We start from the raw sequence: 25,479 nt of genomic DNA on the forward strand, positions 1-25,479 counted from the left end.
TTCTTCTCGTACGTTCCACGATTCCTCGCGAAGTCGGTATGCTTTTCCCATCTTGTACACCGAATATGGGACGAGCTCGTGCTCGAACGAGGAGCAAATTTTCACGATGAACTGATCCTGGGAATTAACGCTTTTAGCTTAAATGCTCATGCTGAAACAAACCATGCCGGTCATCTTGACCGGTTACACAGTTTTTATTGATCGTTGACATTGTAAAGACTTTTTATAGGAAATGATCGAATGGATTCCTTAATTTAAGGATAAATTAGAATGAAAATTGTGCAAAATCTAAAGAAATCCAGTTTCGTAATTCGTACGGTGCAACACGAGTTAGTCACTTTTAGTTGTCGGTAGATGTGAAAAAAGAATCCCGAATCCTAAGTAAAACTTGTAACAGTAGCTTCGATGTTTTACCCTTGCACTACGATTTCCTTCATAGCTATGTCTTTGTCTCTTTATTGTATGTTTACGCTAATTGCAATTGCCAAATATCGACAACAGAAAAATTGAATTCCATTTCTATTTAGAATCTACACAATATTACATATCGTGTAGATTATGTCCGAAATCTACATAAAAACATAGATGACACGTCTGACACGTTGTTTAGTACAACGACTTCTGCCCTTTGGGGGCAAAGACCCGTTAAAATATTAATCGTATTTTTTTCAGGAAACGAAATCGTATGACATAATCTTAATTAGTGAGAAAATTATGTATCTACTTTCCAGGTAGCACAGGACGACCATGGAACGTAACCGTGACATAACATTGACATTCTAGGGACGTGCATTTCTTCTTAGATAAAAATAAATATCAAACGTAACGGTAACGATGAGAGCGAAAAAGGGAATGGTAAAGAAACTGCATATATATGTGTCTGTAATAAATAATACTACATTATATAATAAAACAGTGTCTCCATCACTATTTGAAAGATGATATTAGAAAATGAAAAATACATAAAAATAAAGAATGCTGTAGCACTGTAGAACTTATAAATTTATTAATCTTGTAAATGCCCTTCTGGAAAAGAAAAGTAAATGAAACTATTCCTGTATTCTATCTTTTATTACAAAAGATATTTTCTATTACAAATAATAGCACAACTGTCCATAAAAATAATTACTCTTTATATCGTATTTCTGTACTACAAGTTTCAGAAATACTATTCCCACCATCCAAATATTCGCGCCGAATACACTCGTTGCCTCCAAAAATATTCAACTCCCATAGTAAAAATGAAGTATATAAGATATTTGTTCCTTGCTACGTGCCTAAATCCGTGAACTACCGGTAACGTTGAACGCGACTCCGAAATGGGGAGGAGTATTTTAGCATAGAAACAAACCACATTTGCACACGAGTGCTGTTCAGTTTGTAGTAGCTCGTTACAAATATTTCACGAAGTGATCGTTGTCTATGAGCAGAGGACGTTGAAATCAGCGTTGCATCACAGACTTAGAATCCGTACAGACATTGCATTTTCTGTCTCAGTTTTGGAGGGCTCTAGAGCCCCCTTACCATTTCGTGTCGCGCTCGGCGTTACCGATAGTTCACGAAAAATAAGCACGTTAGCAAGAAGCGAATATGTAAAATAATTAAAAATGGATTTTTGAACAAGTCAACGAATAACCACATAATTGTTTAATATAAGCATATTAAATAAAAAACGTTGCAGCTTAGAGTTCATTTCTGACAGTGACAGGAACCTCCTGCTCCTTTTACTCTATTATCCCTTCCATATATCATTTCATTTAAAATCTCGTTACTTTGTTTCCTCGCTGTATACAAATATAGTTTTACAATTTTTTTAACGTGACATAAAATAATATACTCTTTATCTTAAATTAAAATTAAAAAAAAATACATTTTGCCCTTTATACCCTTTATATATGTGGTATAAACTATAGACTGTATTGTAACATTATCTTCTTGTGTGTATAACCATAACCAATTCTATTATTATCTATATCATCTTATTTCCTGCATTCTTTGTACTATATAGTTTCCTCCTAGTCTTATTCTCAGTCTTTCTGTTTCTTTCTTTTTAACCTGCTTTTGCCTAGCATCTTCATGAAACTACTCATCGGTTCCAATCTTCAGCGGGCGGGGTTACTTCCGCTAATATAACCCGATTGGCTCTTCTTTCTTTCTCATAGTTATTTTATTTCCATTTTTCTGTTTATTTTTCCCCCTACCTTGATAGGGGTGCTATCGAACCACAGCATTTTCTACAGAGTCGGTAAATTAGATCTCGAGACAAGAAAAAGCATTGCATATAATATCTGTACGGATCCTAAATCTGTGGTTGCGTTTCTACGTCGGTATGACAGTCACGATGTGCCACCAAAGTCCATGAAATGATTTGTCTATCCTGTGCATTGTTTATGACGAGACAATGCCGGATGCATAGACACCGTAGTCTAAAGTCTACACTGGCATACTGTTCTGTGACAAAAGTTTTGTAAATATTGATCGAGTTCTTTAAAATCTTATATAAAAGATTTTACAGTAATTGCATTCGTAACTTCATTTAAAAGAAAATGGTAAATAATAATTTTAAGCACAAAAAATTAAACCTTTCTTATATAGGGATATTTCTGACTTCAAATACGTACACACATAATTGTGTGAATGAAAATTGTTATTAGTAGTGAAAATTGTTATTAAAATATAAAATAATTACAGCAATAAATGCTTCCATCTTCCATTTATATATTATGTTTCATACGTATTAATATTTTTATTAGAAATTAAATTAAGCGGTACTCAATCTCTACAATTCTACAACTTTTATCTAGTAACAGTCCCCATATTATCATTAACTTCAAAGAGGAATAAAATTGGTGCGTTGTTTTAATCTACCTTTCGTAATATAAACATGTTAACGTCATTTCACGGAATGAAATTCCACGTTTTTTACATCAATTATATTCATAAGACTCGTGAAATGCGTACAACTTTCGATATCAAAGTAAACAGTATGTTTTGTTTTCGATAGATGTCTTTCAATAAATAGGATATGTTATTGTTAATTTGTGCATACTACAATTGTTACAATTTGTATAGAATTATGTAGTATTAATTCAAGACATTGAATGAATGAACTAAGTGTTGTAATTTATGTCACAAATAAAAAATTAGTAAAAACAATAATACTGGTGGATGTATTTGTTTATTATTTTTACACAAAAATATGAACTATACAATCGTTTGATAAATAAAATTAGAATAAATAATTTCTGCTGCAGCTAAAATTTCAATGGAATTATTAACAATGCCTGTCTATACAATGATCTAGCCTCCAATTACTTTAAGTGTCCTCAATCATTATCAGTAGATATATGTGGTGTAATCAGTTCCATCAGATCTGTTCATTTACATTGGATCTTGTTCGTAGCACAGCCTGCATACATGTACAACACATAAATATCTGGTATAGTTCATTATTTTACTACTATTGTTTTTAATAAATAATTTACTTTTCACTTTTAATTTGATAAAATTTAAAACATCTGTCGTGTACATTTGGAAAATTTCAGAAAAAGTGCATATCTTAAATATAATTGTATAATTGCAATACTTTGTCAATTGTTAACAGATAATATAATCATGGACCAAATAGAACCACATCTTGATGTAACAATAGATGAAAACGAAATTGTTGACGGTGCCATAGAAATTATTAAAAAAATAAGACCAACATGGCATTTGGATAATTTACAATTTAAGGTAACAGAATTTTTATAATTGTTTGTATTATTGTTATACATTTGAATATTAATTTATTACGTAATATGACAAACATATTTTTTTGAAGAAATTGTATTTATTACATGTATTAAAGGTACTTTAAATAAATATTACAATAATAAAAGTATTAACAAGAAAAAATAAGATCGTTAGATAACTTATCTGGCCTTTGGTTTTATCAATTGATAGCAAGGTTGTTTTTCGTAGGTTTAAATCTCTAGTTACAGCAATTGTGATAACAAATACTAGATCCATTCATTACTAAAGATTAAGGTTCAGATTAAGTTAAGAAAGGAAATGTTATCTAGTTATGAAATCCTTCTACTAAATTTAGTAAGATTTGAGTTCATAATTATCTATACAATAATAAATTGAACTACATATTTAATGATTATATTAAATTTTACTTTTAGATATTTAACGATGGTATTACAAATAAGCTCATAGGAGTATGGTATTCTGAATATTATAATGAAATGGTTTTGGTCAGAGTTTACGGACACAAAACAGAGCTACTTATTAATCGCAAAGATGAAACAAGGAATATTCGGGTGAGTGAATGAGTTATAAAATGTATGAGAATATCAATAAAAACCAAAATAAAGTTACATGTAAAAAATATACTTTGAATTGGATTGCAATACATTTTCAGATATTAAATAAGGCAGGTTTCACACATTCCATTTATGCAACATTTAATAATGGCTTGGCTTATCAATTTATTGAAGGTGTTACACTTACAACAGAAACGGTAAGAAAACCTGATGTATATACTTTAATTGCTAAAAGAATGGCACAAATGCATAAACTTAAACCTGATAGTGATGAAATATCCAAAGAAGCATGTATATGGAGTAAGCTAAGAAAATTTATGGACATTATGCCGAAACGATTTTCCGATGAGGCTAAACAAACAAGGTAGTATATTGCAATGAGAAATGTCACGCTAAATTTTGATTTCTTTTCCATTTATTCATCGTCTTCATTGGCTTTCAGGTTTGAGAAACTAATAAAACCAAATGCTGTATTAGAAGAAAATTATCTGCTATTAAAGGAGACTCTGACAAGCTTGAATAGCAAAGTAGTCTTTGCTCATAATGATTTACTTTTAGGAAATGTGCTTTACAATCAAAAGGAGAACATTGTTACCTTTATTGATTTTGAATATACTGCTTATAATTATCAGCCTTATGATATAGCTAATCATTTTGCAGAATTTGCTGGTAATTTGAATATGTCTCTTTAATACTAATGCGAATATCATATTTTTCATTTCTGCTCAAGATAGTGTAAACGTTATATGCAAAATAAATTTTTCTTTTAGGTATTGATAAACCAGATTATTCTTTGTATCCTGAAGACAACTTACAAAAAGCCTGGTTAAATATATATCTTCAGGAGTACAATAATGTAAGCTATGTACCTGAAAATGAAATTAATTTACTGTATGTACAAGTAAATAAATTTGTTCTTTTGTCACACTTCTTTTGGGGTTGTTGGGGACTTATACAGAGTGAACATTCAACAATTGACTTTGACTTTTTAGAGTAAGTACATACCAATATATATACCAATAACTGTTTGTTTCAGAAAATATGATGTAATTCTAACTATAATTTTTTGATACGCTTTTGTTATTCTATGAGATACATAAAATTATACATATATTAAGTATAATACTTTATAGGTATGCTGCTATACGATTTAATGAATATTTCAAGCAGAAAGAAGACTTTCTAAGTATGAGATTATATATATGAAATTCCAAATAATTTGTTATTTTTATTGCTTGTTATATATTTTATCGAATTAACATTCTAAATACTTAAAGTATTTACATCTACAGATGCATGTTACCAAACCAACATTCCTATAGTTGCATTATAATGTTATTTTATATTCTGTTATGTATAAACGAGTATTTTACATTAAAAATATATACATATATGTCTCTGTTATAATTATAAATAGATCATATTCAAACTATTTTATGTAGATAATATAACTCATCATTATTAAACAATTATGTGTAGAAAGTATTATCTTCTGAATATAATGTTTAAAAAAACAACAAGTATTTCTGTATTATAAATAGAACTATGTATATGTTTTCATGCAACCTGTAATATCTTTATATATATTCTCAACGCTTTAAAGTTATATGTTGCACATATTACTTTTCCTACATTTAGAAATAACAATAAAATGTTTTCAAAATAGACTTCGAAATTACTTTAAGTCTCGCACATACATTAAAATTCATAGCTCAATCAAGCGACATATTGTTATGTTTTACACAGTATTATTTGTTCAACAAATTTTCAAATCTTTCGGTCACTATGCAGTTATAAAATATAAGAAGAATTATCTGATATACGAAACTGTAATTGTCTTGAATATGTGCAATTTCAAGTAAACTTATGAGTATGTGTGCTGCATGTACATGTAGAAATTACATTCTAATACGATGAGAAACCGATGTCATATGGTGAAGTCAGTCAATTGACTAGCAAGTATGTTTTTGTCTGGGGTGATCACGTACGCATCTGCACGCACTTATAAATCAGTGTTTATTTTTAGTAGAAGCTTTTTGTAGATTTTCCAAAATACTTGTAAATACGTGTATGGTAGCTAAGAAATGTAGAAACTTGTCGTATACTCTGGATGTGAGATTCATTCTGATCGATTTATTCGGAATTTCTAAATATTGATATTCAAAACTGCCTCCGTAGACGGTGAAAACGAACACTCAGTCGCAAATATAATCGACAAAGCGATACACAGGTTCGGTAATTCGTTTACTTCGCTCCGAGAGTGCTGTCTGTCAACAACGAGTAAATTAATTCACAGAACGGATCGAATAGCAACCGGAATCAACCATCAATAAATCCGAATTACGAAATCCCTGTTTTACTTAATACTAAATATCTTCTCAATAAGGTGTTTTCTACATTCGTACAAACACAGTACATATTACACATTCGAAATTAAACAATACCGCGAAACATATAATGTTACGACACTTCATCTTTTAAGACAAAGTATTGTTGTTACTTTCTATTGTTTCGTTCGAATTTACTCCAAGGAGATTGTTAAGTTGACTTTAACTGGAAAAATTGAAAGTACTTTGAGACAAGTTGAAAGATTCTAGTCGCATATCGTATATACATCTCAGGAAAAATCAAGTGAACAGTGTGTATATAGTGTGTATGAGACCCGGCATCGTAAGACGGTGTTACAATATTTGAAGTTTATTTTCGAAAACGTTGTGCACTGATCGTGTAAGATGCATATTGTATGTAAATGTTTGAACGTGTCCATAAAATCCAGGGGCACTGAACTGCAAATGGTCAACATCGATGATATTGAACTGACACTTCAAGAACAAACCGACGGTTTTTTTCGTCAGGTGAGTTTTTTTCGCGATACTCACTCTTGTATTTACTATACTTGACAGTAGTCATGAATTTATGATTTTTTGTTCTGATAACAATCGAGAATTTCTCGTACCATTGAAATTTTTTATATCAACAATTGAATTAATTGTTTCTTAAACATTATAGGATGTAATTGATAAAATTATACTATGTACAAAGATAAGATAAGCAATATTTATTTAACGATATGAAATTATAATGTTATCAGAGATTACGATTTATTTATTAAAGATATATTGTATTTGTTTTGGGACAGAATTTAGCAACAATATCAGAGCTTGAAGGCATCACTAAAGAACAGCCAGGTTTAGTGGAGATAAGGAATGTGGGATCATGGGTTATTCACCGATGTTACAATTGTTCAATGTACACACATGCTGTGCACAGAGACTTTGGTGCTGCTTTAGTTCTTATTAATAAAGACATTGTTGTAAGTATATAAACTACAATCAAGAATTATAAAAACTTGATCCGAGTAATTTAATATAATATGTAAAATTTAATAATTATTACATCGTTGCAAATCAGATGTTAAATTAAATTGTACTATTAAATATAAATTTATATTTTTAAGACTAATATATTTTATGTGTTCTATATTGGTTTTCTTATTCCAGACTTTACCCGAAGAAATAGATAAATTGAAATCAAGTCCAGATTACAGTCCGGTCTTTAGAATAGTTATTGCTCATAATACTTTGGAGGAGCTAGATTACCTACAACAGCCTACTAAATTTTCTGGTAAATAAACTAATATCTATTAATTAATTTTCTGTGGTTAAAGTGAGGATTTAAAAGTGCAAAAAGTGGAGGTGTATTTTAAATTTTTTTAAATATGAAAACAATTACTATATATTTTATTTTATCTACCTAGTATCACAATTACCCAATAATATACAAGTAGCTTTGGGTGGTCTCCAACAGCAGCTTGAAGAAGCAGTCCAACGAAGATCTACAGAAATAGAAGATAAAATTCGTGCTTTCACAGCAGAGCAGTATCAATTATTAGAACAGTTTCGTGAACGAGCTCATAATGAGCATAGAATATTAACAAGGTCTTACATGTGATTTACATTATTACTTATTGTTAATATTATACAGTTTTATGTTACATTCAATTTATATTCTTCAGGTTAATTTCTAAAGGGGATGAAACAAATAGATTAACAAATAATATAGAAACACCACCTACAACTCCGGACAGTTTTACAACCAGTTTATCTACCTCTACAAATAATATGATGAACACATCGTCAAAAGTAATATCAAGTGAAACAAAAATTGTTACTGGTCCTAATGTTAAGCACGAAGGTGCTAAATATTCTCCTACCCCTGTTGTTGTAAGTATGCCGTATATTTTAAAAAGTCCATTATATCGTATGCACTTCATAAAAAATTCAATGAATATTTTATAGAATGGTAATATAGATAAAAAGGATCGATTATATATATATTCTAAGGAACCAGTTAGTTTTGATGCAGAGGCTTTATTTCCACTGGAAGGTATGGAAGATATTCACACTACTGATCAAGTCCAATCTTCAGAAGAAGGATCTGATACAGATGGTAACTAAAATGTTCACTTTATATATCAATAATCAACATTAAAGAATGAAAACTTGTAAATGTTTAAATTATTATATTTTTGCGAATAAAAAATCCAGTAAAAATTGACTATACACTTTAAAGAACTCTATTTTCGTTTCACTTTTTAACATCATTATGGTGTAAACTTTAATGATTTTTTAATTATGATCGTTAGTATATAATATCTTCTTAATTCTCATAACAAATTTGAATAATATGCATTACTGATGTGCTCAGATTCAGGTCAAGATGAAGGTATCCACATGCCTAGAGGACAAAGAGGAGGACATCCAACATTGGCTAAATCATTACCAGTTACTGTTCCATCTTTTCCTTCATTTGTACGTAGAAGCGTTCAGGACGAGGACGATGATCAGGTATGAACTATGATTTTTTTATATTGTATAGTTATAAGTTTTGTTTAATTAAATATACGCATACAATACAACCACCAAAGTACTTTCTTATAAAATTTCATATATTTCAGACTGACTAATGAAAACGAATAATAATAAAACAATGTTGTATTTACTATTTACTATACATATCTAAATATATCGTACATAAACATCATAATGAGATATGTACTCCACAGATAACAGAGTATTGTAGATAATAGATACTACGATAAAAAAAGGTTGTATTGCATGTTATGTAATAGTAACGTTTACTAAATCAAACGATGTGGTGTTTCCAGCTGTCGAGAGATCCTCACGATCCACATAATATTCGAGCTTCAATTAAAGCTCTAGCTAAGAGCGTTCATGGTGATACAGTATTTGGAGATTTGCCACGACCTCGTTTCTCTACTCAAATCTGACTTTAAAACAATTTCAAAGAAAAGAGATGAAATACTATGTTAAAAAAAAACATATATATAAAAGTACCTATTATTCGTAATTTGTCTTTCAGTGAATTCTACAAGAGATTGATGTATGCAAAGACAGAATAAACATAGAAGTGTATAGAAGTATTGACATTTCGCATATTTTGTATACATTCTAAGGACAGAAATTGAATTGAAGTCGTGGCTTCATCAGATTGTTGAGTTTCTTGATAAAATGAGAAGATTTTTATATCTGTGTATACGTGAGGCTATATCATAAATGTGCTATACACTTATTACAGATCATATAATGTATAATTTAACGGATTATTTTTATTTGAAAAATCAGTGCAACGTGAGATTTATGATGCCATATCTGAAATAACATTGTACTAGAAACAAATTAAAGGAGGAAAGAATGTTTCTTATGTATCAATTAGAAACTAAGCTATCGAAATGATAATTTTACAACAATTGTTATTTTTACAATGTACTATTATCACTAGATGTAGAAAAACTCGTCATAAGTTATGTCAATAACCTTGATCACGAATTACTGTTATAGACTGCACTCATATTATACATAATATTTCAAAACATTTTATCGCTCTTTCTATTCATTTTGTTCTATTGAATAAAGGAATTACACAGTTTTTGTGTGAAATCGTATGTTCGTATTGTTATTATTTACATTCAATTACGTTTGATATAAATTGTGTAAATGCATAGTTTAAGAAAAATGTTAAGAGTTCCAACATTATGTTACATAACTGGCAAATTTCAACTTTTCTTTATACTCTTCATTTTGAAGTAAATATTCATTGAAAAAAATTCAGTAATTCTATCAAGTGTATTTTGTATCTAACTTTTGACTAGTTTAAAACTTTTAGTTTAATCACAAATGAAATTCAAATTATATTGTAAAAGATAGATATTATGTTTACGAGAAATATTTTCATCCATGTTATTTTTGTAAATGAATGCATGAGGCGAAAATGCAGAAATGTATGTAAAACGTGTTTATGAATAAACACATTTACATACATTTCTGTGGAACTAAAATTAAGCACCAATAAAAATTACAGTAGATAGTTTTACTTTACTTATATATTTTGAATTTGCATCAAGCCACACGCTGTGTTACTTTTTTTATAGATTTATATCATTAGTTTTTTAGACTTTGTAATTTTTGTACGAATCAACAGTATCATGTGCTAAATAACAAGTTACATATTAGAAACAAATAATGAAGCAAATTAGTACAAAAAGAATATGTGGCTTTTCTAATCATGTAATGCACAATTACGAAATTGTATATCAACGTTCTATTCGTCGAATTGTAAAATTTAAGAAATGCTTCTACGATAAAGCTTTATGTCATCTATAAAATTGATTAATGAGAATAAAATGTTGCTATATGAAGAAAATAAAATAAAAATTTCATAATCACATCACTGGTGTTTATTTTGAATTACACTTACATTCTAATAATAATTTAGTTTCAATATTTTTATTTTACATGTAAAATTGTATAAAAAAGTTTTCTATATACATATATTGTATGTATATATAAAATCCTTTACTTTTGTAATTACAAATCCTTTATATTCATAGATATTCAAGATAATTTGTTAAACATAGTATGGTAAAGGCTTATCAAATTTAAATATTTAATTGCTGTAGAAATCTGTGAATTATTCTCACCTGTTTAAATTAAATCTTAAGAAACGTATTATACTATCTTAGAATGTTACATAATAGCATTACAAGTTTCGTAAATAATCACGTAAAATAATTTTAAATGATTCATTTAATTACCGTCATAATACTGCAGTTACACGATAAATTTATTTATTCAATTGAAGTTTCAAATTAATGAAAAAAAGTTAATAAATTTCAATGTTTACTTAAACTTTGTAAAAGTTACTCATAAATTGAATATACATTATGAAGACATTTAATGGTTTATTACAGCTTTATTTTTCACAGCTAATTCCATTTGTGCTGCAGCTACAGATTTCATACCCTCTTGCACAGCAGTTAAGTTTGATTTCCAAGCTGCAAGTAAATCACGTAGTTGCATCCATTGTGGTCGACCAAATGTTCTGTGCATAGTACTTGAAATAAGTACTTTACGACCAGCTTGATCCATTCGAGCTCTAACGAGTTTTGTTTTTAATACTGAAACATAGATATTGTATCTGACTATATAATTGGACAAGAAAAAGTATCTATGAAAATTAAATTGAATTATACATGTTGAATGACTCGATAACTTGGTAAAAGTGGTTTTTTACCAAGTCAGTACTGATCCTTTTTATCTTCCCTGTATATGTATCTTCATTTTTATAATTAAATTAGAAGACTAAAATTTCTTATACAGGGTGAATAAATAATATTAATATAAAGGTACTTAACATCTTTCAAATATTCAGACATTATGGACTCACCATCGATGATAAAACTTTCTACTTCATCTCCATTAATTTGTAATTCCTCTTGTATTGTGTCGAAAGACATTTCAGGATTTGTTTCAGCCAATTGCATAAATGTTAATAATCTCATTTTCTTCATATTCTGGTCATGATTTAATCCTAAAAGCCGAATAGTTATTTTTTATTTACTTCAAGCACTATTATACTTAAAAATTTAAATACGTACCAAGTTGATGCTCAACAAATTCTTTGTGATGTTGATAAAAATGTAAGTATCCAGGTAATTTGTCTTTCACAAATACAAGAAGTAGATCATGAATGAGTTCTCCTTCCAAGAATTTTACAGGTTTTAATGCTAACAAAGGATCAAGCAAAAAAGTGTTAGGATCAGCTAATGCAGCTAGAATGCACCGTTGTGCATCTTCTCTAGCCGCAGAAGCATTTTCTGCTGTATAAGTGCCCAAGAGTTCTACCATAACTGCAGCTGCCTGTTCTCTGTAATATTTTTCTAATTTAGTATATCAATCACATTATAGTTTATTTCCAAACGCAATACAACTTACCCCTGTTTACATTTTAGGAGTACTTCATGTAATAATCTAAGCAATTTCTGCATTTGCTCATTAGATGGTGAGAGCGATGCAAACTGTTGCTTTAGTTGCTGAATTCCACCATATACTGCTTTTACTTGATCAACATTACAAGCAATTTGAACTATATGATAATAAACATGATACCTCATTGGAGATTCATCAGGAATAGATTGGAATAATAACCATAATCTACCAAAGAAAAGTTATGTACATGTAAGAAATACAAATAAGTGATATTATTATTTGTTATTTGATTTATAAAAATATTCATATTATTTGCATTAACTTACGCTTTTAAACATACTAAACCAAATTTGCAATCAGACGCTTTTGTTAACTTCTCACAAAATGCTAATATTAAATTTCCTGTGCGTTCTGTGGGAATTACTATCATAATAGATACAATGTCGTTTAAAACAGTTTCTATTTCACTTTCATTGCCCTCCTTAAAACAAGCTTCACAGACACCTATGATTTTGTGTAAATCATCCTCAATACCTTTAGGAGATTTTTCTTCACTGATTTCAGCACCTAAACTTTTGAAGTACACTCGCAGTTCTTGTGCCTAAAGACATAAGTAATTACAAAGATACAGGATGAAGGCTATTGATACAGAATATTGATATAAAAAAGCTAACAAAATAGAATTTATAAGACAATTGATTATAACCTATGCAGCACAGATGGATACTCTAATAAACGAACTTACTGTGTATTATAACATATTGATAACGATATTGAAAATATTCAAATGCTTAATATAACGAAGTTATTTTTTACCTGGTCCTCCAATGGTAATTCCATAAAAATCGGTGGTACCTGCATCTTGGTATGTGATTATTACCACGTTTCGGCAGGCAAAGTTTTAATTGTTGAGACAGATATGAATTGAGCCTCACATCTTTTAGCTTTAGCAGGGCTACCAACTATGTACGAAATAGGAACAAAATTTGAAATAAATTCGTAAGACCAATCTCGACATTGTAAATAATAAGCGCAATATAATATACAGTAGAGAATTCGAAAAGAAAGCGAGGGAACAGGGCAATAATTGTTGACCAAAGAATTTGGTAGTTATAAGTTATAATAAGTCTTAAACTAAGTACACTTTATACTCATTATCCCAAAACTTTTTGTACGGATGGTGAATAAATATTATTATTATTATAATAAATAACATAAAATGAATAAGTAACTGCTTGTTTCGCAACTTTCTTTATTAACGCCATTGCAGCTTCATCTGAGCCAGGTACAATTCCGAGCTCGACACCAAAAGCGAGCTCGCACAATAATATGCGCAGCCCTTACACATCGTACACACACCTTGAATATCATCATTCCGACGCTAACATAGGAAATTTACAAAAATTTCGTAAGCCAATGTGTCGGTGACTTTCTTGTAATCCCGAATGCAAGAAGTCTGTATCTAGTCAAAATTCACTACGACATCGTTCTAGACACACAGCTTTAAAACCATCCTCGCTAAAAATCGTACAAAGAATACAATTAAAGGTCGTTTCTTGTCTTTGGTAGTTAAAAGGGTTGGTGGGGGTATATATGCGTGTTGACGATGAAAGTAAAGTTGCAGCGGTCAGTGACAAGAAATAGTCGTACCCTCATCGTGTGCTCTGCACCACCGTGGAATAGTCTCTATTTCGTTCATCGACAAAATAGAGTGAATTAATTGAGAATTATATAAATTAAAGTGTTTACACGACGCGCTATAAACATCTCACGATTAATTATGTACACGAATGAAAATTCATTCTCTGAGACCGTCGATAAAGTCCGAAGAAAGCTGGCGCACGTGTTTCACACGTGATGTTACAGATTATTAGCAGAACATAAAAAATATATTACATTTCATATATGTATATACTGGACGCGAATTAAACCATTTAGGTCTGGAAAATAATATATTCTCTAACTGAAACAATGTACAATATATATTATGCCTAAACGCTGTCCGAGTCGAGTTGCATATCGCACCCCTACATAAAAAGTCTTCTCCACCTTTCGATGGTGCTCAAGATATTATTAACGGTCAGGATAGCAAACGTCACGGCAGCATCGACAATTTATTGCCCCGTATCTTTATCGGTTATCACATTGACCGGCGGCAATATAAACGCTATTTATTTTCTGCATTACTTAATCATGATCGACTTCGTGACGATTCAGAAGCTTTTAGGTACAGGACGCGATACGTACGTCTCATGGACGTAGTTATTTTCGAATAAAACTGAGAGAACCGTATGTTCAGCAATGCACCGATGCATATAAGATCGTTAAAATAATTTTTGTTGATAGATTACGTTATCGTTGCGCAAGAAAGATTTCGTATGCCGATAGGTATTTTTAAAAGATGCATTTTAAATAGAAGCTAAGGATTATAAGCTTTGAGTTAAGAGATTCTAATTATCATCTTTAATTTAAAAAAACCTTTCCTCGTCTAACGAACTCAGTTTCTCCTTGAATACCGCGAGAAACTATGAGGAAACTTATTGGCACACGGATATCCGTGCAATTAACGTCGAAAACAATCCCCTAGCACTTTGAAACAATGTATTTCTTCCATTTTCGTTCTTACGGGATTCGTTCGCAATGATTCGATACAATTGCTAGTGCTAATGGAACCGAATAGACGAAACATTAGTTCGACGCATTTCACTCAGAAGTGAATAGTATTCTCGATGATCGGAAAACACGCAACGGGAATCATCCGGATGCCTCAATTGTGTATAGAAGTTAAAGCTGGATCATACACCGGGATCAGCACGCTTTCAATGTTTCTAAATTATCCGTTTATTGGCACTGGTACAGGACTTTGTACCTGCCACACGATCAGATGACTCTGTTCTCCATGTTCTTCAGCATTCGCGGTGACAACACTGTTGGAGCGTTCAATGCTCTCTTCTGTTTCATCTCCATCACCTAAACAAGTAATAAGCCATCAATGAGATGATAATATTTATAATTCATGATTAAAGTTACCATATCTTATCAAACACAATCCAAGACACTTAAAAAATATTAATTAGATGTTAAGACAATCTCTACAACCTTCAAGTTATAAACTCCTGTATAATAAACAAAAGTTCTTTTTTGCCACTATATATTAATAACTAATTCTTTTTCATAGCTTATGGTACAAAATATCGGATTTCTTTTAATCCTGGATATAAATATAGATACATAGATCCTGAACTATTTGGATCAAGTCTAAATGTCTCTGGTAATACTATTTACAAACTTGCAAAATTGCACGAATTTTAATGTTCACTATCATCTCTATAGAAATTGTATTGGATGTTGTTTCGTATAAGAATTTGTTCGAACATTGAAAAGAAGAAGTGCGATTGTCGCCTGCCGTTTGTACAGTACGATAAATGTCAGCTGGAAATTCCCGACCCCCAGAGAATGAAGAAAGCAGATAATGGTACGGTGTATAGTTGCTTTGAGGAATGAAAGTGCAGACACAGTATTCGTTTTGTATTAATAAAGATTATGAAGATTGTAGAAGCGCTGTACAAAAGCAAACATTTACGAGAAATTTGCTCTTTCAAACTGATAGCAATGAATGTAATTGAAATTTTTGTGGATTCGCACGGATACAATTGATGTACCTGTCCTCTTTGAAAGAAAACTAGAAGTGAAATGTAAAATTTCTTTCAATATCAGGTTAGAGTATCTATCTACTTGTGAACTTGTTAGTTGAATCTCATTACATCGTGCATAGAACATACTCTCAATAGTTAGTACATAGTATCAGTGATCAATAACAGATAATTGATCCATTCAGTCGTACAAATGCTTATGTAAATTGACGAAAACACCCATTAACCGCTTTTCGATTTTCTCTGGGGGCATACCTGACCAACTGCCATACAATTAGATGTGTAGCCACGTCACTCTCGTCTTCCGCCTCATCTGCTGGAAGTATCATAATCGCATGAAATAATAATTTCATTGTTCGTTTCTCTTTAACATTCATGAAACAAAGATTGCAGATCAATACAATTTCTTTTTACAAAAACAGTATCTAATAGACTTGATTTTCCATGCTGTTAAAGATTTCGAGCAGATGATTAATGGAACTGTTTAATATAAAAAACTGTACATTAATGTGATTACTTACCAACTCTGAAATCTATGTAGCCTTCGCCTCCTGAAAGGACCAGCATGGCTGGTTGAGAACCATCTGATAATGCACTTTGACCACCGTGACCTATAGAGATTTAAAAAGAGGAATCATAAATAACGAAAAAGAAAAGTTTTTGATGATTGATATTTTGATAATTAAAGATGGATAGTAATAGAGACAAAAACAGCCTAATGAATGTGTGGGCATAATCGTAAATGGGTGCGACTGGAAAGTAAAAATGATTAAACATTGAGTATTAATATATAAAGAAATGAAGACATATTTCCTTATTGTTATAATTATTTACTTACCAGGTACAGCTACAAACATTTTCACTGAATCTCTATGTCCGTGGAAGCTAAGTTGTGCATGAGCCATACTACAATATGGTATAAAACTTCCAGGTGTAACTCCCCGGTCCGATGCAAAAATTCTAACACCAACTCCTGGGGCATCATTTTTACCACTTACAGCTTGAATTCTAGACACTGCCATTGAACCACCAGCATCTATATCGTATAAGAGTTTTATAAATAAATTTTAGATTTGAAAATTTATACAAAAAATCATTGCCTACTTACTTTCAGATAAAGGAACTGAAATTATTACTCCATTTCCTGTACCAATCCACAACCTATTCGAGGAAATGAGCAATGCGGTAATTCTTACAAAAGAAAAACCAAGCTTTCCAGTCCCAAGCATTTTGCTAACATAAGGTTCGATATCGACATCTTGGAGATGTTGATACGTATGCGCGTGATAGAGCCTCAATGTTGAATCCAGTCGAATGCTGACCCATACACCTTCACCCAACCAAGCTAATTGTCTCACTTGTGACTCTCGACGTGGATGAGCGTCTACTGTGCACTGACAATATAATATAATCAGTATATTATAAAATGTATGTATATATGATATTATCTATTAATATGAATATGTGTACCTCAACGGTCATCGAAACTGGATCTATTACATGAATCTTATTCCTATATCCGCACCATACAGTTTTGCCGCTAACAGCGGTCATGCACCTGATTGAATGCTGTGGATTACCCAAAGTAATCACATGGTACTGAGACAAATCCCATTGACCATCTATACCCCTTCTAAATAATGCTACACTTCCATCAGCAAGTGCGACAAGAACTCGGCCTTGAACATGTCTAAAGAAATAAATAGTGTTTTACATAATGTTTATTAAATACATTAAATACTAATTGCATCAACATATACATACACAATAGCCAGTGCAGCATCCTTCAATTTTACAGAATGTAAACAGACTGGCCAATTAGCTACAGCCGAATGAACAAACACTGCACCGTTTTGAGCTCCAAGCCACATAGTTGGTTGTATCGAAGACATTTTTTCCATTGGTGTATCTTCTTCAGGATCTTTTGTTTGGTTCTCCTCGTTCATACTTTCCTGTTCTCCCGCTCGTATGGTTGGTACTTCTACATTAGCTTTGACAAATTGTACTTTTCCGAGATTTATTGTTTCACTGTCTATACTCTCCAAACTTTGTGGCTCGGTTGTAGTATTCTGATTACTATCATCAGATTTTTCAATAATTTCGTTATTTTTTTCTTCAGAAGCACTATCTGAATCTTTTTTCTCAGAAGATTCCTGAATTTCTTGCTTAATTTTCTGATTGTTCTGTTCAACATTTGTACTAACGTCTACCTCATGGTCGTCGACATCCGTTACTCCATTGGCAGTTCGAACTGGGTCTTCGTTAGCTGATTGAGCGTAGTCACTCTCTTTGGCTCCAGGTACACTCGCGATGCAAAGTAAATGTCCTTGGCAAACATTAAAAACTTCCAAAATTTCGGCTGGATTATTAGCGTCTATCACAGTCACTTTAGCCATCATTCTGATATTCTGAGTCGATGTACAGATCCAAACTAAAGAGCTAAGTTGTTGTTCTAAACGTTCTGCTTCCAACCTCTGATTTTCATTTTCCTGAAGCTCTTTATCCAAATGTTCAACAGCATCCTCAGCTTCATTCTTTGAGTTAGTACTTACTTCTTGAGCTTCAGCTGCATAGAACACACTACCTCCAATCATACAACCACCGTCACGAGTTTTACCTCCACTTAAATTTACACCAGCACCACACCATATCTGTATAAGTAAAGATAAAAAAAATTACTTGTTTGAGGAGATATTATAGTCTATAAAATAGCTTCACTATAGATATATGTATAATATACAATATCTGTATGTCATTTTTTCGGCACATAGCTAGTTATTATACTAGCGCTAGTATAGTAAAATATAGAATTTACCTTCATGCCAGGTTCTGATTCCTGTAAAGGTCTACAATAAACGGGCACTGGAACAGGTTGTCTAACAGGTGCGCTTGGTTTTCCTGGTAAACTCCATCCATAAGCTTGCAATCGACCATCTTCTTTTCTAACGTGTGCGCGAACTTGCCGATATTGCTCTCTTCGTTCATGTGCGCGTCTGGCTACGAGTTTTTCGGAAGATCTGAAAAAATGTGTTGAATATAAATTAATCGTTTAATTTTAAGAAGTAGATACTATCAAAAGTAGCATGTTCAATTATATAAGTTAGTAAGATTTACTGAACGCTCTGTTGTTTGTTCAACCATTTGTTCCTACGAAGAGTTCCTCGATCACTGCATACATTCTTGAATCGATACGGAGGCTTAAATTGACTGTTCTTTCCAATGTATCTAATGTTCAGCTTCATTACAACTTGCACATTGATACATATTCATTTCCAAGGTTTAGAAGCGGAATGTTAGACATAGAGCAGAACAGATTTACCTGCTGGCCAATAAGCACCCCACCGAAAACCAGAAATACCAGGTATCTCTTGACAACACCATGAAGGAGAGGCAAAGTTGTAACCCGAACGAAAAATTAAAGCGCAGAACAAGAGTGAAATAAAAGCCATGTTTATAATATAGTCAAAACTCCGTTTATTTGTTGATCGATGATGATCGTGTATTATTATTCTTTTCAAAAATGTACAAACTTTTATTTACAAAACTATAGCTTTTCAAGCTTGAATTTGCAATAACAGATAATTTACTTCACTAAATTGTAAATACTGTAACCAAATATTTAACGATTATGGCAAGTAGTGAATTCATATATACACACATATATATTTGAATATATATACATATAAATATATATGTATATATATCTATATATGTCTCATTTCAATATACATACAATAATTTACAATTTTCCGTATGTATGAAAAATAAAACTAAAAATAGGTATACTGTTTAAGAGCAAAATTGTCAAAAGGAGAAAAATTATGTGTCTGTGTGCATTTCGTCATAATTCCTATTTATATTTATACACACCCAGAGTCATTTTTTATTAAAGAGATTGGCAGGTGAAGTGGGAATTGTAACAAGAATTTGTTAAACAACCATCACATTTGCAAATCGCTCAGGCAAAAAATTATTTAGAATTGACTCACATCTTTTAAAAGCGATCAAGACTAATTGAGAGTCGCGACAAAAGATTATGGATCCCAACTGACCAAAGGGGACTCTAATCTGCAAAGATGACGTCGATTCAAAGATTATTTGAAAATAAAGATCTCGCACTGTCCCATAAAGAGTATAAAAACCTTTCTCATTTTCTGTCCTCTGGACAGCTTCAATAATATAAAATTAGATTAATTTACGCATTAAACTTGTGTCATGATGTTCATAGAAAACTTTCATAGTAGAATAATCACAGCATTGTACTGGCGTTAAAAAGAGAGCACAACGACAAAGAAACGAGTTTCTAAGTTTAAATGAAAGAGAAAAATTTGGCATGTTTTCAGTTTTAAACTGATATTAATATCTAAGTGTGTGTATAGAATTTGATTGATTTCTCACATGGTGTCTCCCTGGTCGAAAATCTCATGGCGACCTTTCAACGTACGTCTACGCATGCTGTCCAAGGGTGGTACTGGAACAACTTGATTCGTTGGTGCGCTGTACCTAATTTGAGATAATGTGTGTGGTCCTCGAACCAAAGCCCCTCGGTCCGCGGTTGATGTAAAGAGACTACTAAAACTGCACACAAAAAAATGGAATACAAGTTATGATTTACTTACGACGAAATGACTTATATATACTTGTTCAAAATTATGTTATGTTTTAATATAAACGATACTAACAACTTCCACACTGAACCTTTTCCTCCCGACATATTAGAAGGATCAGTCTTGCTAGCTCTTATCATTTCTGTCCATCTAACTGCTTCCTGAAGTTCCATCAAACGTTCCTTGTACTGATTTCTTTCCATAAGTACCCTAGCCATCTCCACTCTGGTAAATCTTTTTCTTTGTGCCAAAGGTACGTCTTCCTCATCATCACTTTTGGCCGCTTTCGCTGCTGCTTCGGCTTCTTCTTTAACTTTCTTCAATTCTTCTTCAAGGGCAACAACTTTTTGGCGTAAACGTTCTCTAGCTTGTTGTAAACCTCGAACTTCTTCGCGTAATATTTCTTGTTCACTGAAAAATATATTCACCATCAATATAATTCAATGCCAATACCACGTATCGTTATATCAAGAAACGGCAAAAGTTATTTATAAAATTCGAACACAATATCAGTTACCTTGTAAGCTCATCCACTTTAATAATTAAGTCATCTTTAACAATGTTAAGCGCATTCCTATGAAATAAAAAAGTTTAAGTAAACATGAACAACAGAATGATATATTAATAAAGTGTTTATAGTACACTCACTTTGTGGCCAAAAGTTCATTATTTTCCATAATAAGATTCTCCACTTCTTTACCCATTCCTAATAAAATATTTTTATCGTTTAATAACTAAATTTGGTTGATGTAAGAGTTGATGAAAGATTTTATAGAATACAGTCATTTTCAAAGCAAAGATAGTAATATCTTACCGAAGAAGTTGTCACTGACTGGAGGATTTATTATATCATGCGACATAACAAAGCGAAAAGAATGAAACATAGAATGCATTAGTATTTCGTATTATATATAATATGACTTAAATGTAGTTTATTTCGAAGTAAACAAGTTATGTGTCCAAATGTAAAAATTGTACCACTTATGGAGGAATATTCTATATATACATAGCATTGCATTAAAATATGAATATTTTCATGCCTGCTAATTTTTTGTAATTTTTATTATTAACACTTCAGAGTTCCAATTCGATTAATTTTAAAAAATCAATTGCTAAAATGCAGAAAATTACGTCAATTTACTTATAACATTTTTTAATGTTTATGAAACCCACGGATTATGTTAGTATAAGATCGGACATGCATGTTTTATCAATGGTCACATACATGATATGTATGAGATATGGTCTTCTATTTACATATATTAGTTAGAACTCGAAGAATTAATAAACCATGATATATTTAAATAAATTTTGGTTATTTTGTGAGACATACCCGACGATGCATACTCTCCAGGATGAACCCAACTACCTAAGATTTTAAGGATGAAGTATTAGTTACACAAAAAATATTAAAACCAGATTATTTTCTAAACGCTTCACAATGATTACCTGTTATATCTGCTCCTTCATCCATTTCACCCAAAGCATCAGCATCTTGAAAACTGAGTTCCTGGTATAATGTATTGCCACTTCGTTGTTCTCTTTCGGTCCTACTCCTTCCACTTGGCATTGTAGCCAGTTTCTCTACTGTCGGTGATGTTGGTGTAATTAACATTGGAGGTGCTTCTGTTTCTGGACTTTCACCTACATGTAAGTGAAACAAAAAGATACAGGGTGTCCCAGGCCATCCATCCACCTCCATTAAAATCCAAACAAGTTTTGTCTTAAACATTTGACCAGATTCCATTAAAAACAAGCAACTTGCGGTCTAAAAATCCTATTTCCGGACAGTACCGGAAATTGCGACTACTGTCATTCGATAGAGCGTACTCGAATTAGTTATCAAAATTTTTTTAGTTTTCAATTAAATTCACTTTCCTCTATTTTAATGGGAGTGGATGTGTGGTCTGGTGTATATAATAAATATAAGTGGTTATAAACTGCATTAAAAACACAAAAGCTTCAGATTTCAACGTACGTCTAGAAATTGCCGTTGTTTTATTCTCTTGTGCTGGTTTATCAGTTAATTGACTTTTATCAGAAGTTTCTATAGCAGCTTCACTACTGCTGTCTAACATTTCAGTTCTTAAGTTAGCAGCATTTGGCGGACTTTCCTCTTGAACTTCTTCCTCATTCATACTAGCTTCTAAACTCTGAAAACCATAACTCAATGGTCCAGAACTCCTAGACATATGAGCCATTCCAAGAGATGGTAAACGGGATGGACCACGACCACTAGTCGCATTTTCTAATCTCTCCGTGCTTCCAACTAACATCTTCGTTCTTTCCATATAATCTACATGCGTTTTAAATAACTCTGTGTATCTTTCATGCAGCCGGGTATAATCTCGTTTTAATTCTGCCTCTTTTTCTTCAAGACGAACAACTAAACAAACACAAAAATTGAATTCCATATCTAAGATATTAATTTAATTGTAAGGATTAATTATGACAGAACACACTCTAAGTCTAAATAAAATTAAGTACATATACTTCCAGCCGGAAAACGGAGTAAGTTTAGAAGATACCTTAAACAATAAAACAAAAAAATAATACAACAACAAATCACCACCGCATTAAATATCCAGATAAATAAAGCATTTCCAAACAAAATAATTTATAATTTGCATGCAAAAAATCCATTTCCCAGTATGTCCAATCAAATTTAACCCACTAAACAATTAAATGAACATAAAACAAAAAAAATTATTCTACTCTACTGTAGAGGGATGTTCTGTGAAGGAATGGACTGGTAGAGCCATTGACATTTGTACCGTGATCATGTGAATTCTTTGTCTTCAATTCCAACATCCTTACTATTGATTCCAAGCTATCAATTTTTAATAAAAGGTCTTTCCTTTCATCTTCCGCAGCATCTTCAAGCTCAAGCAGTTTCTAATTTAGAGAAGAGAGAGTTAGTTAGATTTGTCTAATGTAGGATTTTATGCTAACTTTTATTAATTACACATAGACAAGACTAGACCACAGATTTGCATATATATATTGCACTAATCAAAATATTAAGATTAAAATCTACTATAATATAAAAAATGAAATCTTGGTACCTGATCAGATGTTTTCCTCAATTGTTTCTCTCTTTCATACTGTGTAACCAATTGCTCATTGTCTTCCCTTAATAATTCTAATTCGACCTCACGTTCCTGATTTTCGGTATAAGATATGTCTAGACATTCTAGAACATTGACTAGGAGTGGCATTAAATCTTTCACCACATCTTCGTCATAACGAGCGATCATTTTTTCAAACTCTTGATAAATACTGCCAGCCAGGGTCTGCACTTTTTCTGACATGACCACATGGCTGTCCTCGTGTGTTCCGTACACTGTTTCTTGATCCATTTCTATTTGACTCATTTGTACACCTGTAACATGAAAATTTCAAATAAACATAGGATTGTTTTACTTAATTATCAAAAAGTATACTTCATTTTGCACCTTTAGTAAAGTAGAACTGAATATGTCTGAAACTACTTTTTAGGCATTTTGCCAAGAAAGAAACTAATATTACGAAGTATCTATAACACGTCAGAAACGTTATTGCACAACAATAGAAAAAGACTAAGAATCGTATTGCAAATGCGAGCGAATGGTGTTCTCTGGATTGTATTAACAAAATATAGAAACGATATTATTTCACTCAACTACAAGCAGATAGTACTTTGAATAGTATTTCGAAAAATTCATTTACGAGAGATTCGAAAGATAGGGCATCGTTAAAAACGAAAAATGCTCTTTCAACACAATTCAAAATTAATCATGATTCGAAGTCGTACTAATTGCCAAATATAACTGAAAGATTTGCCTTCAGAAAAATTCGCAAAGGAGCCAAATGTCAGATGCATAACTGCACATAACCTTGCACGAGGCACAATTCAAAATCAGGATACACTTTTCGAAAGAGAGAAGACTGATTCAGGTCATCGCGACTCCAACGCGTAGAACTTCGAAGCCCGGTAATACACAATCGTTCGCATTATCACTATTTTTACGTTTGGGAACTTCCACTGAGAACGAAGTGGAACGTCTTGCCTTGAAGTAGCCCGTTCCGTGTTGTGATCTGTGACGTTTCGCAACCACTTAAATCTCTTGGTTCCCCTTTTTTTTTCTCCTCCCGTCGTTTTCGCACTCAATTTAGAATGCTCGTGCAAAGCAATCCACCAGATCACACGAAACGCACCAGGTCGGCGCGGACTAGAGTGAACATTTTTCGTACATCACGCCTGTCACATTTGACATCAGCCGATTTCATTAGTTTCTGTCAACTCTGTTGACGAGCAACTTTACGCGTAGACTTTCGCCATCTTTTCCACGATCTTCTACCGTCCAATGCTGCAGACTTATGTACGTTAACTCTTGACGTGTTCACAAATAGAGCTGTGAAACCATCGAGATACGGAAACTTATTTTTCCACTTCCTCTACGCCCAGTAGATGGCCATGCCTTCATTGCGTTTGCGTTTCCGTGAATCTATTGGATAATCACTAAACTGCGCCTTATCTCTAATAGATTCGTAATGTAATCTACGTGGCATATTTTAAGTTGATCCTACAATTAACTATCTTCTTGCACTACATATTTATCACTACTTATCAAGTACACTA

At 32.0% G+C, this 25,479-nt stretch overlaps 4 protein-coding genes across 18 annotated transcripts; 2 read left to right on the forward strand and 2 right to left on the reverse strand.

Moving 5' to 3' along the window:
* The first annotated feature begins 2,393 nt into the window (after positions 1–2,393).
* Positions 2,394–5,703, forward strand: eas (ethanolamine kinase 1). Of its 7 annotated transcripts, none has more exons than XM_076520967.1 (8): positions 2,400–2,549; positions 3,404–3,439; positions 3,605–3,735; positions 4,170–4,307; positions 4,409–4,674; positions 4,753–4,979; positions 5,081–5,303; positions 5,444–5,703. In XM_076520967.1, the coding sequence occupies exons 3-8, from the start codon at positions 3,616–3,618 to the stop codon at positions 5,514–5,516; spliced, it is 1,047 nt and encodes a 348-aa protein (XP_076377082.1). In that variant the 5' UTR covers positions 2,400–2,549; positions 3,404–3,439; positions 3,605–3,615; the 3' UTR covers positions 5,517–5,703. The 7 variants fall into 7 exon arrangements, with proteins under 7 accessions (XP_076377083.1, XP_076377082.1, XP_076377081.1 ...); XM_076520966.1 differs by having other exon boundaries at positions 2,401–2,549; positions 3,255–3,439; XM_076520971.1 differs by lacking the exon at positions 2,400–2,549 and having other exon boundaries at positions 2,856–3,439; positions 5,081–5,166; positions 5,269–5,303.
* A 557-nt stretch (positions 5,704–6,260) lies between these two features.
* On the forward strand, positions 6,261–11,057 carry PRAS40 (Proline-rich Akt substrate 40 kDa). Of its 2 annotated transcripts, none has more exons than XM_033466850.2 (8): positions 6,261–7,165; positions 7,450–7,623; positions 7,811–7,934; positions 8,068–8,248; positions 8,326–8,533; positions 8,609–8,759; positions 9,018–9,157; positions 9,478–11,057. In XM_033466850.2, exons 1-8 carry the CDS (start codon positions 7,043–7,045, stop codon positions 9,598–9,600), a joined length of 1,224 nt encoding a protein of 407 aa, XP_033322741.1. In that variant the 5' UTR covers positions 6,261–7,042; the 3' UTR covers positions 9,601–11,057. The 2 variants fall into 2 exon arrangements, with proteins under 2 accessions (XP_033322741.1, XP_033322742.1); XM_033466851.2 differs by having other exon boundaries at positions 8,654–8,759.
* A 341-nt stretch (positions 11,058–11,398) lies between these two features.
* On the reverse strand, positions 11,399–13,572 carry eIF3m (eukaryotic translation initiation factor 3 subunit M). Its single transcript, XM_033466866.2, has 6 exons — positions 13,415–13,572; positions 12,925–13,199; positions 12,605–12,823; positions 12,268–12,536; positions 12,057–12,200; positions 11,399–11,787 (listed from the first exon to the last, which is right to left on the reverse strand). Exons 1-6 carry the CDS (start codon positions 13,457–13,459, stop codon positions 11,564–11,566), a joined length of 1,176 nt encoding a protein of 391 aa, XP_033322757.1. The 5' UTR covers positions 13,460–13,572; the 3' UTR covers positions 11,399–11,563.
* A 261-nt stretch (positions 13,573–13,833) lies between these two features.
* On the reverse strand, positions 13,834–25,374 carry syd (JNK-interacting protein syd). 8 transcript variants are annotated; one of them, XM_033466860.2, is made up of 19 exons: positions 24,908–25,374; positions 23,924–24,240; positions 23,579–23,753; positions 22,837–23,244; positions 22,308–22,502; positions 22,192–22,227; positions 21,673–21,690; positions 21,507–21,564; positions 21,376–21,432; positions 20,934–21,269; positions 20,650–20,829; positions 19,067–19,268; positions 18,016–18,902; positions 17,722–17,941; positions 17,360–17,645; positions 17,090–17,287; positions 16,773–16,862; positions 16,507–16,564; positions 15,416–15,568 (listed from the first exon to the last, which is right to left on the reverse strand). In XM_033466860.2, the coding sequence occupies exons 2-19, from the start codon at positions 24,230–24,232 to the stop codon at positions 15,565–15,567; spliced, it is 3,717 nt and encodes a 1,238-aa protein (XP_033322751.2). In that variant the 5' UTR covers positions 24,233–24,240; positions 24,908–25,374; the 3' UTR covers positions 15,416–15,564. The 8 variants fall into 8 exon arrangements, with proteins under 8 accessions (XP_033322743.2, XP_033322748.2, XP_033322745.2 ...); XM_033466859.2 differs by having other exon boundaries at positions 16,507–16,567; XM_033466852.2 differs by lacking the exon at positions 16,507–16,564 and having other exon boundaries at positions 13,834–15,568.
* Between the last annotated feature and the right edge of the window lie 105 nt (positions 25,375–25,479).

Source organism: Megalopta genalis, chromosome 4, assembly GCF_051020955.1.
Source record: "Megalopta genalis isolate 19385.01 chromosome 4, iyMegGena1_principal, whole genome shotgun sequence".
Classification (NCBI taxonomy): Eukaryota; Metazoa; Arthropoda; class Insecta; order Hymenoptera; family Halictidae; genus Megalopta; species Megalopta genalis.

What these genes read in the sequence shown, in the direction of transcription:
- eas (XM_076520968.1), top strand. Translation starts at nt 3,616, where the DNA reads ATGGACCAAATAGAACCACATCTTGATGTAACAATAGATGAAAACGAA. An exon ending in GATGAGGCTAAACAAACAAG is followed by an intron (nt 4,675 to 4,752) that starts GTAGTATATTGC and finishes ATTGGCTTTCAG; the next exon opens with GTTTGAGAAACTAATAAAAC. An exon ending in TCATTTTGCAGAATTTGCTG is followed by an intron (nt 4,980 to 5,080) that starts GTAATTTGAATA and finishes TTTTTCTTTTAG; the next exon opens with GTATTGATAAACCAGATTAT.
- PRAS40 (XM_033466850.2), top strand. Translation starts at nt 7,043, where the DNA reads ATGCATATTGTATGTAAATGTTTGAACGTGTCCATAAAATCCAGGGGC. An exon ending in CCGACGGTTTTTTTCGTCAG is followed by an intron (nt 7,166 to 7,449) that starts GTGAGTTTTTTT and finishes GTTTTGGGACAG; the next exon opens with AATTTAGCAACAATATCAGA. An exon ending in GAGCATAGAATATTAACAAG is followed by an intron (nt 8,249 to 8,325) that starts GTCTTACATGTG and finishes TATATTCTTCAG; the next exon opens with GTTAATTTCTAAAGGGGATG.
- eIF3m (XM_033466866.2), bottom strand. Translation starts at nt 13,459, where the DNA reads ATGCAGGTACCACCGATTTTTATGGAATTACCATTGGAGGACCAG. An exon ending in GGTTTAGTATGTTTAAAAGC is followed by an intron (nt 12,824 to 12,924) that starts GTAAGTTAATGC and finishes TTTCTTTGGTAG; the next exon opens with ATTATGGTTATTATTCCAAT. An exon ending in ATTTGTTGAGCATCAACTTG is followed by an intron (nt 12,201 to 12,267) that starts GTACGTATTTAA and finishes TTCGGCTTTTAG; the next exon opens with GATTAAATCATGACCAGAAT.
- syd (XM_033466852.2), bottom strand. Translation starts at nt 24,232, where the DNA reads ATGAGTCAAATAGAAATGGATCAAGAAACAGTGTACGGAACACACGAG. An exon ending in TGAGGAAAACATCTGATCAG is followed by an intron (nt 23,754 to 23,923) that starts GTACCAAGATTT and finishes TCTCTAAATTAG; the next exon opens with AAACTGCTTGAGCTTGAAGA. An exon ending in GATGCTGCACTGGCTATTGT is followed by an intron (nt 17,942 to 18,015) that starts GTATGTATATGT and finishes TTATTTCTTTAG; the next exon opens with ACATGTTCAAGGCCGAGTTC.